The sequence below is a fragment of the Caretta caretta genome, chromosome 10 (genome assembly GCF_965140235.1).
Source record: "Caretta caretta isolate rCarCar2 chromosome 10, rCarCar1.hap1, whole genome shotgun sequence".
Lineage (NCBI taxonomy): Eukaryota > Metazoa > Chordata > Testudines > Cheloniidae > Caretta > Caretta caretta.
The window spans coordinates 48,321,573-48,336,852 of record NC_134215.1 but is presented as its reverse complement, the minus strand read 5'-3'; the positions used below and the strand labels follow the sequence as shown (position 1 = coordinate 48,336,852).

At 49.0% G+C, this 15,280-nt stretch overlaps 1 protein-coding gene across 1 annotated transcript in view; it reads left to right on the top strand.

The window, feature by feature from the left end:
- The window catches only part of CSPG4 (chondroitin sulfate proteoglycan 4), an 87,637-nt gene that overhangs the window by 57,984 nt on the left and 14,373 nt on the right, over nt 1–15,280 (top strand). The window contains exon 5 of the mRNA XM_048867584.2: nt 772–945. Coding sequence (XP_048723541.1) covers nt 772–945 — 174 coding nt within the window. The remainder of the gene's footprint in view (nt 1–771; nt 946–15,280) is intronic.

The following is a 15,280-nucleotide window of genomic DNA, read 5'->3' as shown; positions in this document are numbered from 1 at the left end:
TGCACCAGTCCCAGGTGGCTCAGCTCCGGGAGACAGGTGGGGCCCCACAGGTGGTAGGAAGCAGAGACTGCCCAGAGCCGGAGGTGCACTGGGGTCTGGCCAGGGGCCTGAGGAGCAAGGGGTGAAGCCAGGGGGCGGAGAGGAGCCCTCAGTCAGCCGGCGGGCAGGCCAAGATGAGCAAGTGGTGGGCGGGGGGAGCCAGTGGGGTCTCAGGGCGCAGTGCAAGTGGAGCAGGCCAGGGGCCCTTCTGAGCATGGGCCCGGCTCCATGGAGCCACTGGAGCCACTGTAAACCTGGCACTGCCAGGGATACCGGAGGTTAGGAAGCTGAACAGACACAACAGCTGAAGGGATCCACATTTGTTTCATGTTCAGAGGTCAAGGTGCACAGAGGTTCACCTCCTGCCTTTGGTCCCTGCACAGATCTTCCCCCGGTATCAGGAAAGGGGGGACGGGGTTGTGTGCACACAGCCAGGTCTGTGGGATGGGATGAACCCGGGTGCACAACTCAGAACAGGAGGCCTATGTGAGGCCTATCACCGTAGTCCTCCTCCCACGGCTCCCCATGGCAGCTCAGATGACCTGCTCCCTGTAGAGCTCCACTGGAGCCTGTTCTGATGAGCACAGGCCTTGTGCTACCCCTGCTGTAGTTCCATTAGCCTCGGCATCCCTGCACAAGGGAGTGGACAGGCCCACCCATACGGTGGCTTCTCAGAAGAGCCTGCTAGAGGGTGAGCCCCTCCCAGACTCCTCAGATCTCCATTGCCCACAGGTGGAGCAGCAGCTCATCCAGTACGTGCACGATGGCAGCAAGTCCCTGGCCGATAGCTTCACCATCGTGGCCAACGCCTCCAAGGTCAACCGGCAGAGCCAGCCCAAAGCCATCTCCATCACTGTCGTGCCACGCAACAAGGAGCCCTCAATCATCATCAACGCCGGGCTGCAGGTAATCCTCCCCTGCCAGGACACATAGCACCGTGACCTCTGCTCCTGTGACCCAAGCTGCCAGCCATACAACCTCCAGGGCAGCATCTCCTGCCCCCTCAGAGCAGCATCTCATCCCTCCCCTCTGCAGCCGATTGGACCCCAAGGGGGGAATCAAACCCAGAAAGAATCTACCCCATCTCCTCACCCTCCACTACTGTGTCTGCCCTTTCCTTGCCCTTTCCTCCTGACCAGTGGGATTGTCTCCCCCTGCCCTACTCTGTCCCAGCACTGCTGCTGCCCCACCACCAGAATACAGAGCCCCCCATTCCCGCTAAAGAGAATCCCCTCCCAGCTGCTGCAGCCCCGTGCAGCCTAGGTCTGTGTCGCTTTGTCCTGTGTCCCAATGTCTGCCAAGGGGCCAATGCAGGAAGGGGGAACGTCCAGTCTGGAGATGCATCCCGGCCGATCAATGCAATACCCTGTCACACACACACCCCCCACCAGACCTGTGCAAGCCCCCATCCAGTTTGCCCAGCTCTGAGTCCAATCCCCAGCCATCCCCCAACTCAGCCCAGGGAAGAGAGTCACTTCCGGGTAACCTGACTCTGCACTGGGGTTGTAGGAGCCAGGTCTCACCCTGCTCTTCTGCTCCTCTGCAAACGACATCTCGGCCGTTCTCCCTACTGCACAGGGCGGGGGACAGCATTGCAGCAGCAGGGCAGGAACACCAGGCAGCACAGTGCACAGCTGATTGCTGCCTACGTGTGACTCAGGGAGTGGGCAATGCACCCTGCATTCATGCTGGCTCCCTAAGCCCCTCGGGGCATGTCAGCCTAACTCCGGGGGAAAGGGGCAAGCCACTGCTGAAGACCCTGTGATTCCACCAGAGCCTGCATGCTGAGTGCACACTGCTGGCTGACCAGGGGGTGGGGATGGGGACCAGGCCAGGACAGCGTTAGGAGTGTGACATGCTCTGCACCGGAGGGTTTGAGCAGAGACGGGAAAAGGCAGCATGGTGCTGCAGGATTCCCTCCTGCACGCCTAAGATAGGTGTGCATCTGGTGCTTCCCTTTGTACAGACTAGAGGTGACCAGCAATCATGCCCTAGGCCTGGGTTTGCTGATGCTGGTACATGTCACTGATCCACTGGCCGACCGCCTCAGAGGTTTGCTAAGACATGTGGAGCAGCAGGTGTTAGCATATAAGACCCTGCTCCCAAGGACCTGGGTGAAAACAAAATCAGCTGGTATGATCATGTGTAATAATGATACATTTTAGTCCCTACGGGACATTGGATCAGGGAAGGTTGCAGGTCCGGACTGAGGGGTACCGGCAGAGCTGGGTGGGGTACAGGGCTGGAATTGCTGGGGCGCTGCAGGTCAGGATTGAGGTGCATAGGTAGAGCTGTGTGTGGGGATCCCAGGGCTGGAATCACAGGGGCCTGCAGATCCGGATCCAGATGATCCGCAGAACTGGGCTGCAGGAAGCTTGCCCAGCACCTGTTCTTGTGGCTATCTGCCACTCGCTTTCACAAGTCAGATGCCAGCCCACGTGTCAGGAGAGAAGGAAAACTATAAAACAAAAAGACAGGTTTCAGAGGAACAGCCGTGTTAGTCTGTATTCGCAAAAAGAAAAGGAGTACTTGTGGCACCTTAGAGACTAACCAATTTATTTGAGCATGAGCTTTCGTGAGCTACAGCTCACTTCATCAGATGTTTACCGTGGAAACTGCAGCAGACTTTATATACACACAGAGAATATGAAACAATACCTCCTCCCACCCCACTGTCCTGCTGGTAACAGCTTATCTAAAGTGATCAACAGGTGGGCCATTTCCAGCACAAATCCAGGTTTTCTCACCCTCCACCCCCCACACAAATTCACTCTCCTGCTGGTGCTAGCCCATCCAAAGTGACAACTCTTTACATAATCAAGTAGGGCTATTTCCTGCATAGATCAAGGTTTTCTCACATCCCCCCCACCCCCATACACACACAAACTCACTCTCCTGCTGGTAATAGCTCATCTAAACTGACCACTCTCCAAGTTTAAATCCAAGTTAAACTAGAACATCTGGGGGGGGGGGGGGGTAGGAAAAAACAAGAAGAAACAGGCTACCTTGCATAATGACTTAGCCACTCCCAGTCTCTATTTAAGCCTAAATTAATAGTATCCAATTTGCAAATGAATTCCAATTCAGCAGTTTCTCGCTGGAGTCTGGATTTGAAGTTTTTTTGTTTTAAGATAGCGACCTTCATGTCTGTGATTGCGTGACCAGAGAGATTGAAGTGTTCTCCGACTGGTTTATGAATGTTATAATTCTTGACATCTGATTTGTGTCCATTTATTCTTTTACGTAGAGACTGTCCAGTTTGACCAATGTACATGGCAGAGGGGCATTGCTGGCACATGATGGCATATATCACATTGGTGGATGTGCAGGTGAACGAGCCTCTGATAGTGTGGCTGATGTTATTAGGCCCTGTGATGGTGTCCCCTGAATAGATATGTGGGCACAATTGGCAACGGGCTTTGTTGCAAGGATAAGTTCCTGGGTTAGTGGTTCTGTTGTGTGGTATGTGGTTGTTGGTGAGTATTTGCTTCAGGTTGCGGGGCTGTCTGTAGGCAAGGACTGGCCTGTCTCCCAAGACTTGTGAGAGTGTTGGGTCATCCTTTAGGATAGGTTGTAGATCCTTAATAATGCGTTGGAGGGGTTTTAGTTGGGGGCTGAAGGTGACCGCTAGTGGCGTTCTGTTGTTTTCTTTGTTAGGCCTGTCCTGTAGTAGGTAACTTCTGGGAACTCTTCTGGCTCTATCAATCTGTTTCTTTACTTCTGCAGGTGGGTATTGTAGTTGTAAGAAAGCTTGACAGAGATCTTGTAGGTGTTTGTCTCTGTCTGAGGGGTTGGAGCAAATGCGGTTGTATCGCAGAGCTTGGCTGTAGACGATAGATCGTGTGGTGTGGTCAGGGTGAAAGCTGGAGGCATGCAGGTAGGAATAGCAGTCAGTAGGTTTCCGGTATAGGGTGGTGTTTATGTGGCCATTGTTTATTAGCACTGTAGTGTCCAGGAAGTGGATCTCTTGTGTGGACTGGACCAGGCTGAGGTTGGTGGTGGGATGGAAATTGTTGAAATCGTGGTGGAATTCCTCAAGGGCTTCTTTTCCATGGGTCCAGATGATGAAGATGTCATCAATATAGCGCAAGTAGAGTAGGGGCTTTAGGGGACGAGAGCTGAGGAAGCGTTGTTCTAAATCAGCCATAAAAATGTTGGCATACTGTGGGGCCATGCGGGTACCCATAGCAGTGCCGCTGATCTGAAGGTATACATTGTCCCCAAATGTGAAATAGTTATGGGCAAGGACAAAGTCACAAAGTTCAGCCACCAGGTTAGCCGTGACATTATCGGGGATAGTGTTTTTGACAGCTTGTAGTCCATCTTTGTGTGGAATGTTGGTGTAGAGGGCTTCTACATCCATAGTGGCCAGGATGGTGTTATCAGGAAGATCACCGATGGATTGAAGTTTCCTCAGGAAGTCAGTGGTGTCTCGAAGGTAGCTGGGAGTGCTGGTAGCGTAGGGCCTGAGGAGGGAGTCTACATAGCCAGACAATCCTGCTGTCAGGGTGCCAATGCCTGAGATGATGGGGCGCCCAGGATTTCCAGGTTTATGGATCTTGGGTAGTAGATAGAATATCCCAGGTCGGGGTTCCAGGGGTGTGTCTGTGCGGATTTGATCTTGTGCTTTTTCAGGAAGTTTCTTGAGCAAATGCTGTAGTTGCTTTTGGTAACTCTCAGTGGGATCATAGGGTAATGGCTTGTAGAAACTCGTGTTGGAGAGCTGCCGAGCAGCCTCTTGTTCATATTCCGACCTATTCATGATGACAACAGCACCTCCTTTGTCAGCCTTTTTGATTATGATGTCAGAGTTGTTTCTGAGGCTGTGGATGGCATTGCGTTCCGCATGGCTGAGGTTATGGGGCAAGTGATGCTGCTTTTCCACAATTTCAGCCCGTGCACGTCGGCGGAAGCACTCTATGTAGAAGTCCAGTCTGCTGTTTCGACCTTCAGGAGGAGTCCATCTAGAATCCCTCTTTCTGTAGTGTTGGCAGGGAGACCTCTGTGGATTAGTATGTTGTTCAGAGGTATTTTGGAAATATTCCTTGAGACGGAGACGTCGAAAATAGGATTCTAGGTCACCACAGAACTGTATCATGTTCGTGGGGGTGGAGGGGCAGAAGGAGAGGCCCCGAGATAGAACAGCTGCTTCTGCTGGGCTGAGAGCATAGTTGGATAGGTTAACAATATTGCTAGGTGGGGTGAGGGAACCATTGCTGTGGCCCCTTGTAGCATGTAGTAGTTTAGAAAGTTTAGGGTCTTTTTTCTTTTGTAGAGAAGCAAAGTGTGCGTTGTAAATGGCTTGTCTAGTTTTAGTAAAATCCAGCCACGAGGAAGTTTGTGTGGAAGGTTGGTTCTTTATGAGAGTATCCATTTTTGAGAGCTCATTCTTAATCTTTCCCTGTTTGCTGTAGAGGATCTTGATCAGGTGATTCCGCAGTTTCTTTGAGAGCGTGAGGCACAAGCTGTCAGCATAGTCTGTGTGGTATGTAGATTGTAATGGATTTTTGACCTTCAGTCCTTTTGGTACGATGTCCATCTGTTTGCATTTGGAAAGGAAGATGATGTCTGTCTGTATCTGTACAAGTTTCTTCATGCAGTTGATAGATTTCCACTCCATACGGCTAAATGCAGTGCCTTGCATAATGACAGGTTTCAGAGGAACAGCCGTGTTAGTCTGTATTCGCAAAAAGAAAAGGAGTACTTGTGGCACCTTAGAGACTAACCAATTTATTTGAGCATGAGCTTTCATGAGCTACAGCTCACTTCATCAGATGTTTACCGTGGAAACTGCAGCAGACTTTATATACACACAGAGAATATGAAACAATACCTCCTCCCACCCCACTGTCCTATACCCACCTGCAGAAGTAAAGAAACAGATTGATAGAGCCAGAAGAGTTCCCAGAAGTTACCTACTACAGGACAGGCCTAACAAAGAAAACAACAGAACGCCACTAGCGGTCACCTTCAGCCCCCAACTAAAACCCCTCCAACGCATTATTAAGGATCTACAACCTATCCTAAAGGATGACCCAACACTCTCACAAGTCTTGGGAGACAGGCCAGTCCTTGCCTACAGACAGCCCCGCAACCTGAAGCAAATACTCACCAACAACCACATACCACACAACAGAACCACTAACCCAGGAACTTATCCTTGCAACAAAGCCCGTTGCCAATTGTGCCCACATATCTATTCAGGGGACACCATCACAGGGCCTAATAACATCAGCCACACTATCAGAGGCTCGTTCACCTGCACATCCACCAATGTGATATATGCCATCATGTGCCAGCAATGCCCCTCTGCCATGTACATTGGTCAAACTGGACAGTCTCTACGTAAAAGAATAAATGGACACAAATCAGATGTCAAGAATTATAACATTCATAAACCAGTCGGAGAACACTTCAATCTCTCTGGTCACGCAATCACAGACATGAAGGTCGCTATCTTAAAACAAAAAAACTTCAAATCCAGACTCCAGCGAGAAACTGCTGAATTGGAATTCATTTGCAAATTGGATACTATTAATTTAGGCTTAAATAGAGACTGGGAGTGGCTAAGTCATTATGCAAGGTAGCCTGTTTCTTCTTGTTTTTTCCTACCTCTCCCCCCCCAGATGTTCTAGTTTAACTTGGATTTAAACTTGGAGAGTGGTCAGTTTAGATGAGCTATTACCAGCAGGAGAGTGAGTTTGTGTGTGTATGGGGGTGGGGGGGATGTGAGAAAACCTTGATCTATGCAGGAAATAGCCCTACTTGATTATGTAAAGAGTTGTCACTTTGGATGGGCTAGCACCAGCAGGAGAGTGAATTTGTGTGGGGGGTGGAGGGTGAGAAAACCTGGATTTGTGCTGGAAATGGCCCACCTGTTGATCACTTTAGATAAGCTGTTACCAGCAGGACAGTGGGGTGGGAGGAGGTATTGTTTCATATTCTCTGTGTGTATATAAAGTCTGCTGCAGTTTCCACGGTAAACATCTGATGAAGTGAGCTGTAGCTCACGAAAGCTCATGCTCAAATAAATTGGTTAGTCTCTAAGGTGCCACAAGTACTCCTTTTCTTTTTATAAAACAAAAAGACTCCCTGGTAGTTAAGGAAAGTTGTGGGTCTCGGCTCCAGCTGCTAAGGAGCGGGCTGCCAGCAGTGCCAGGGCAAAGCAAAGGGTGGGGAAGCAAAAAGCAGTTGAACTGAGGCAGTTCTGCTACTTGTGCAGTTTTTCCACTGGTCCTTGACATGGATGCTTTTATGAGAGAAAAAAACCTGCTCCTTGGATGGTAAATGAACTCAGTCAAATCTTACATCTGGTTTTCCATCTTCCACCTTGCAATGCCACTGGTGAACACAAGATGGGAGCATTGCCCACTCTGCAGCCTCTGATTCTGTAAAGGGGTTAGCCTGTGTGACTCATTTACATGATGATTTTACATAGACTCCTTAAGGTCAGACGGGTCCATCATGATCATCTAATGGAGGCCCGCCCCAGTTTTACTCCTGTGCTGGTACGGCACTGGCCTGGCACCCAGGCCAGGGCTCAGCACCACTGCAGCCTTTGTGCCTGGAATGCCCCAGCCCCCACCTGGGGTATTTCCCGCTCCTGACTGCTGGCATCTGCCCTATTGACACATACCATCCTGAACCAGCCCCCAGTAAACTCTGCCCTCAGCAGGTCAACTCACTAAGGGCAAACAAGAGACTCTGCAGCAAGGGAATTCCCTCCCTTGGAGAAAAATGGGGCATGATGTCATTTGGGAAGCAGGGTTTCCAGCAATTAGAGTGGGGGGTGGGGTTCGGGGTTTCTGGGTTCTGTTCTCCACTCTGCCATTAACTCGCTCTTTGCCCTTCGGCTAGTCTGTGCCTCTGTCTCTAACCAGGGTTACAACGCTGGCCTACCCTGTTAAGCACTCTCATACCCAGTATTATGAGCACAAAGTACTGCAATAAGAGCCCAGCACGGTCACAGGAACATTATCCTGCTGGCAGTGTCCCTGGATTCAGTGGGGTGAGTTCAGTGATATCAAGTCCCCAGGGAAGCATCTGCGTTAACTGTCAAGCCAAGTCAGGCTCCTGCGGGCTCCCTGCGAATGGTAGCTGAGCTCGGAGGGCTCCCAACCAGCATCACTCTCATGAAACCTGGCCCAACAAAGGAGAGAAAGAGCCAGTCCCTGGCCCTAATGCAAGGAAGCGACCCTCACACTATTCATCAGCAGCGCAAAGGTTAAGTTAACAACATTTGTTTCTGTTCCTATAACCTAGGGCTGGATTCGCAGAGGTGCTGAGCACCTCCGACTCCAGCTGAAGTCACGGGAGCTGCAGTAAAAAGCAAAACTCAGGGAGAAGCACATGTGCATGCATGACCAGAGAAGGGGGTGGGAGCCAGGACTCATGGGCTCCAGCACCAACTTTGCCACTGACTTGCTGTGTGACTTGGGGCAAATTGCTTCACCTCTCTGTCTGCCTTTGTATTTTGTGTACAATAATAATAATAATAACTACCTAGCTGTTGTCTAGCACATTTCATCAGCAGATCTCGGGGCATTTCACAAAGGAGGGCAGTAGCATCAGCTCCATTGTACAGATGGGGAAACGGAGGCACAGAGCAGGGCTGTGATTTGCTCGAGGTCACCCAGCAGGCCAGCAGCTGAGCAGGGACTAGGAGCCAGGTCTCCCGAGTCCCCATCCAGCCCTCTGCACACTAGGCCACACAAAGGATCACGGAGCTCAGTTAGGGTCTGGTGAACTGAATGGCTGGTGGGAGCAGGAAAGCGTTCTGAACCGCAAAGAGGGGTTTGAACCACCTCTGTGGCAAGCTTTATGGTAAAGAAAAATGGTGAATGTAAAGACAGCCCTGCGTCTTTTAAGGCCAAACTCAAACCTCACAGCCAGAGTCTGAGGTAAAGAGACACGTCCGGGAAGGTTGAAGCCAAGCACCATGCTCAGCTCCAGCCTTTGCCCCAGCTAGTCCCAGACTCAGCACCCAGCTCCCCACAGACATCCCTCTAATAGTGTCTTGGGGAGAACGTCACTCATTCCCCAGAGTTGGCCTGGGCCTGCTACTCAGCAAGCCCCTGCGCTCCAGACACAGGCACCTGGGGGTGCTTCCTCAAGTCACAGAGCGTTTTAATCCCTTTTCTGCCAAGCTCACAGCAGCGCCTTCCCTCCCTGGTCAGGTGCTACAGTCCAGGAGTATTATCATTGCCATGGCCTGGGTCATGCTCCGGATCCCATTCAACCCGCCCCTTTGACATGGCACGGAAGCCGCGCTCTCTAACGGGAACGCAGGGAGAGCCCTGCACTCCAGTCAAGAGAAAGGACCAGCCACCACACCTGCCTGTTCTCGCTCCGCTGAGACGCTGCTGCCTTGCCAACTCTCAAAGGATGCGCTCAGAGCAGGGGAGGGCAAACACCCATTTACAAGTGCCCCTGCATCTGCTGCATTGGGAGAAACCCGAGCAGAGAGCTAGCAGGGCATCGTTGGCGGGACAGCAGGGTCATTGTGTATGCTGCTTTGCAAGAGTGGGATGCAGGGGTGCGGGGGAGCCTCAGCTGTTGGCTTATTATTATTACCCAGTCCATTACAGTGCATTACCGCAGTACCAAGCTGCTTTCACATGTACATATGCATCCCTCCAGGGCATGCTGCTAAAACCATAGCCCAGAAATAAACCCAGCTTTGTTACAGAAGCAAGGGCCCTTCAGCACTTCCATTAGGCTAACTGCCCTTCCCCTAAGGACACTGGGTTCATGCTGAGGCACTGACTAGCCCCGCTTGTGTCAGCTCAAGGAGGGATTGTTTCCTGAGGGGCTTCAACAAATAAATCTCCCCTGGTGTCTTAAAGCTGTAGACATTTTTTAAAACAATCAAACATCAGAAAGGATGACTGCATGCCTATTTCCGTGCTGTTAAAATGAATGACTTCACTATTTAAAGGGACCCTAGCCAGGTCAATTTAGGTCCAGGATTTAGGTTGTGCAAAACTTAACATTAATAGGAAGGACTGCAAGATTTTTATGTGTTTAAATTCCAGGGAGAACAGCCTGATTTAAACCCTGCTGAGTTTGTAACAGGGGGCCATGTTCTGGGTGCGTTAAGGCATAACGGGGCTGCAGATCTACCTCAGTGAGCCCTCCAGGGAATTCTCCAGCATAAGGGGCGAAACGTTGGCATAGTCAACTCTAAGCCCAGTAGGAGCTCCAGCATAGAAGGTGTGCGAGGAGGTGGCCTGGTATTCTCAGAACAGCCCATGGAGTCATTGCATTTAGGCACCAGACCAATTAGACAGGCAGAACTGTGAGGTCTCAATGCGTGGATGAGACAATGGTGTTGGGATTTAGGTTTATTAGGAACTGGGGAATCTTTTGGGAAAGGAGGACCCTATACCGGAAGGATGGGCTCCACCTAAACCAAAACGGAACAAGATTGCTGGCCTGTAAAAATTTTTAATCAAGGGCTGAGGGAAAGCCAACAAGTGTGGAGGAGCACACAGACATCCCTTGGGGAGGACTTATTAAAGGAGATACTCTATATTCTAGTAAAGTGAGAAGGTCAAAGTTGATGAAGTGAAGGTAGGAACTGAAGAGAAACAATCGAACTATCACAGTCCCATTCAGTTACATCCCATGAAGGCAGATACCTAAATACGGACAAATTTTATAAGTGTTTGTGTACAAATGCTAGAAGTCTAAATAAGAAGATAGTTAAACTTCAGTGTCTGGTATTAAATGAGGATATTGATATAATAGGCATCACAGAATGGGGAGTGCCACTGTATGTGAAAGAAAGCCTAGAGTCAAAGATAGTAAAAATTTTAAAGGAATCAAACAGTACCATAGAATTTCAATGCCTAGAAATTCCATGCATGAATAATAAGAGTAGGAATATATGACCAATCATCTGACCAGGATGGTGACCGTTACTGTGAAATGCTGTGGGAGATTAGAGAGGCTACAAAAACAGAAAACCAAATTATAATGGGGGATTTAAACTGGGTACATGTCACCTCTGGATGGGATGCAGAGATAAAATGTCTAGATACCATTAATGACTGCTTCTTGGAGTTGCCAGTCCTGGAATCCATCAGGGGAGAGGCAATTCTTGATTTAGTCCTAAGTGGTGCACAGGATCTGGTCCAAGAAGTGAATATAGCCGAACGGTTCAGTAATAGCAACAATAATGTAATTAAATTTAACATCCTTGAAGGGGGAAAAATACAAAAGAAACCCACCCCAGTAGCATTTAATTTCCAAAAGGGGAAATAAACAAAGAAGAGAAGGCTAGTTAAATAGAAATTAAAAGTAACAGTCACAAGAGTGAAATGCCTGCAGGCAGTCATAGGACAAGTTCTTAGGATAAGAGGTCTTCTCATGGATGAGTTTCAGAATAGCAGCTGTGTTAGTCTGTATCTGCAAAAAGAAAAGGAGGACTTGTGGCACCTTAGAGACTAACCAATTTATTTGGGCATAAGCTTTCGTGAGCTACAGCTCACTTCATCTGATGCATACAGTGGAAAATACAGTGGGGAGATTTTATATACACAGAGAACATGAAACAATGGGTGTTACCATACAGACTATAACAAGAGTGATCAGGAAAGGTGAGCTATTACCAGCAGGAGAGTGGGGGAGGAGGGGGTACTCTTCTGGCTCTGTCAATCTGTTTCTTCACTTCAGCAGGTGGGTATTGTAGTTGTAAGAACCCACCTGCTGAAGTGAAGAAACAGATTGACAGAGCCAGAAGAGTACCCAGAAGTTACCTACTACAGGACAGACCCAACAAAGAAAATAACAGAATGCCACTAACTGTCACCTTCAGCCCCCAACTAAAACCTCTCCAACGCATCATGAAGAATCTACAGCCTATCCTGAAGGATGACCCATCACTCTCACAGATCTTGGGAGACAGGCCAGTCCTTGCTTACAGACAGCCCCCCAACCTGAAGCAAATACTCACCAGCAACCAAACACCACACAACAAAAACACTAACCCAGGAACCTATCCTTGCAACAAAGCCCGTTGCCAACTGTGTCCACATATCTATTCAGGGGACACCATCATAGGGCCTAATCACATCAGCCACACTATTGGAGGCTCGTTCACCTGCGCATCTACCAATGTGATATATGCCATCATGTGCCAGCAATGCCCCTCTGCCATGTACATTGGTCAAACTGGACAGTCTCCACGTAAAAGAATAAATGGACACAAATCAGATGTCAAGAATTATAACATTCAAAAACCAGTCGGAGAACACTTCAATCTCTCTGGTCACGCAATCACAGACATGAAGGTCGCTATCTTAAAACAAAAAAACTTCAAATCCAGACTCCAGCGAGAAACTGCTGAATTGGAATTCATTTGCAAATTGGATACAATTAACTTAGGCTTGACTAAAGGAGTGGATGTGCCATTACACAAAGTAAAACTATTTCCCCTTGTTTATTTCCCACCCCCCCCACCCCCGCCCCACTGTTCCTCACACATTCTTGTCAACTGCTGGAAATGGGCCACCTTGATTATCACTACAAAAGGTCCCCCCCCACCACCCCGTAACAAACCCCGAAGAGTAAAGGCCCAAGGCAGCAGGTTTAAAACAAACAAAAGGAAGTATTTCTTCACACAACGCCTAGTCAACCTGTGGAACTCATCGCCAGGGGATGTTGCGAAGGGTGCAGCCAAACGTATAACTGAGTTCAAAAAAGAATTCCTGGAGTATCGGTCCATCAATGGCTATTAGTCAGGATGGTCAGGGATGCAACCCCATGCTCTGGCTAAACCTCTGACTGCCAGAAGCTGGGACTGGACAACAGGGGATGGACTCTTGATAAATAGCCTGTTCTGTTCATTCCCTCTGAAGCACTTGGCACTGGCCACTGTCAGAAGACAGGGTACTGGGCTAGATAGACCATTGGTCTGACCCAGTATGGCCATTCTGTTGTTCTTATGAAAGTCAAGGCAGCCCTCAGACTGCTCTAACCTCCTCCAGAGGCCAAAGCAGCCCCCGGCACAGGGGATACACAAAGCCATTCCGCTTCATTGTCTGCTCTGAACTCAGCTCATCCGCAGGCACTGTTTGGCTCCCTGGTGTTTAAGCCACCTTGTGGTTGCAACCTTGCAGACCTTGTGGCCTGAAAGCGAAACTAACTAGAAACACAAGTGAAACTGACCAGCCACAAGGCAAACACAAAAAGATCATTTGGAGTTTATTCAGATGCTCAGCCCCTTTAAAAGAAGCATTTTCATGGATAAATCACAGAAAGGAATCAGTACATGGGCTGACCCTTCATAACAGCAACACCTTCCCATTAGTGAGTCCAAGTCCGGCTAAAGCATTCCTGGAGCTAGTCTCTAAACTACACCGGGTGCTCACAGAGAACACAGGCGACACGAAGTCTGACCGGATATAATAAGACGAGTAAGTAAGAACAGAAACCAAGTGCAAAGCTTTAATAATTCAGAGGGGATGTGGAATATAATTAAGCACTTCAGTGACTGCAGAGCAGGCTTTCTGTAACAAACCCCGAAGAGTAAAGGCCCAAGACATTCCATTAGTCGTTCCTGCTGTTCAGGAAGCATTGTCTAACCGAGCTGCAGTTCTTTCCATTAGTCTGCAATGGGGAATAATGATGCTTTTCAATGGGGCAGAAATAAATTACAACGAGTTATTGGTTTAGGAAATGTGCCACTGCTGCACATGCTCAGAACCGCACATTTTAGCCCCAGCCAGTGAGAATTCAGGATGGTGCTGAACCCACTATAAAGTTTACCTGCCATTAAAAATCCTCCAAAAGACCTTATTTCCTCATTAGGCCACAGGTACCTGGCAGACGGAATGCAAAAGTTCTTGAATGCAACACAGATGTGTGCAGAGCCCTCAGCTATTTATTGACACCCTCAGGGGCTGTTAGATCCCAGACACAAATTAAACAGCAGCTTCCACTGGGATGGCTTTGACTCTAAAGGGGACGCTCTAAAACAGGCATGTTTCCCCTCAATCCTGGCTTGTATTTAGAGAGCATCTTCCACCCCAGACTCCAGAACTATGGGACTAGCCATGGGAGTCCTCACAGAACTGTCATTGTTTCAGTGTAGCAGCCGTGTCAGTCTGTATTTGCAAAAAGAAAAGGAGTATTTGTGGCACCTTAGAGACTATCAAATTTATTTGAGCATAAACTTTCGTGAAGTGAGCTGTAGCTCACGAAAGCTTATGCTCAAATAAATTTGTTAGAACTGCCATTGACTTCACTGGTTGCTTCATGGTGGAGGGCTTGCAGGACCGAGCCATTCATGTCATATAGTGTACCTGTGCTTAGGAGATGCCCTCAAATAATAACCATCCAGGGGAGCTGGATTAAGCCCTTTGTGACCACAATTTTACAGTACAGTTATTAGTAACTGCCATCATTTAGGGCCTAATCCAGAACTCCTTTGGAGAGTTTTCAGGATTGGGCCCTCAGGCTCAGATTCTCAAAGTGTTGCCATGCCTAGAGGACTTAGGCATCAAAATACCGTTGAAGATCTGGGCCTTATCTCCACCATGCAAGCTGCAGGGAGATATAGCACATTTAATAGATGCTGCAGCTTTTCAACAGATACATGCCATCACAGGCATCCCTTCATCCATAAAATGTAGCCACCTCTGGGGTGTCATGCATCCTACAGTCCCCACTGCATAAGATTTTAGGGCAGGGAGTGGAGTATCAAGTAAGTCAGTAGAACACAAGGGGTACTTGCTCCCTTGCCAAATGACCACAGGTACTCAGGAGCTTGCTTTTATCCTCTTGGACTAGCTTGTCCACCTGTCCCGTGGAAGAAGGGAAGTTGTGTGCCTAAGACACCAGTGCAGAATTGGAGGGTTCCAAGAATGTTCTTTATTTAAAACTTTCTCCACAGCAACATCCTGTCACTGCAATAGGAACCATAGAATATCAGGGTTGGAAGGGACCTCAGGAGATCATCTAGTCCAACCCTCTGCTCAGAGCAGGACCAATCCCCAATATTTGCCCCAGATCCCTAAATGGCCCCCTCAAGGATTGAATGCACAACCCTGCGTTTAGCCGGCCAGAGCTCAAACCACTGAGCTATCCCTCCCCAGGAAGAGAACCAGCTACACCCAATCAGACAATGGAAAGCTTTCAATTGAAGGGTTTGGTGAGCGCATGAACTGCCTGAGTCGAGATCGAGTGCCTGGAACCCAGAGCTGAAAGCGTGATTTTATTGTAGTGTCTCCTGGGAGCA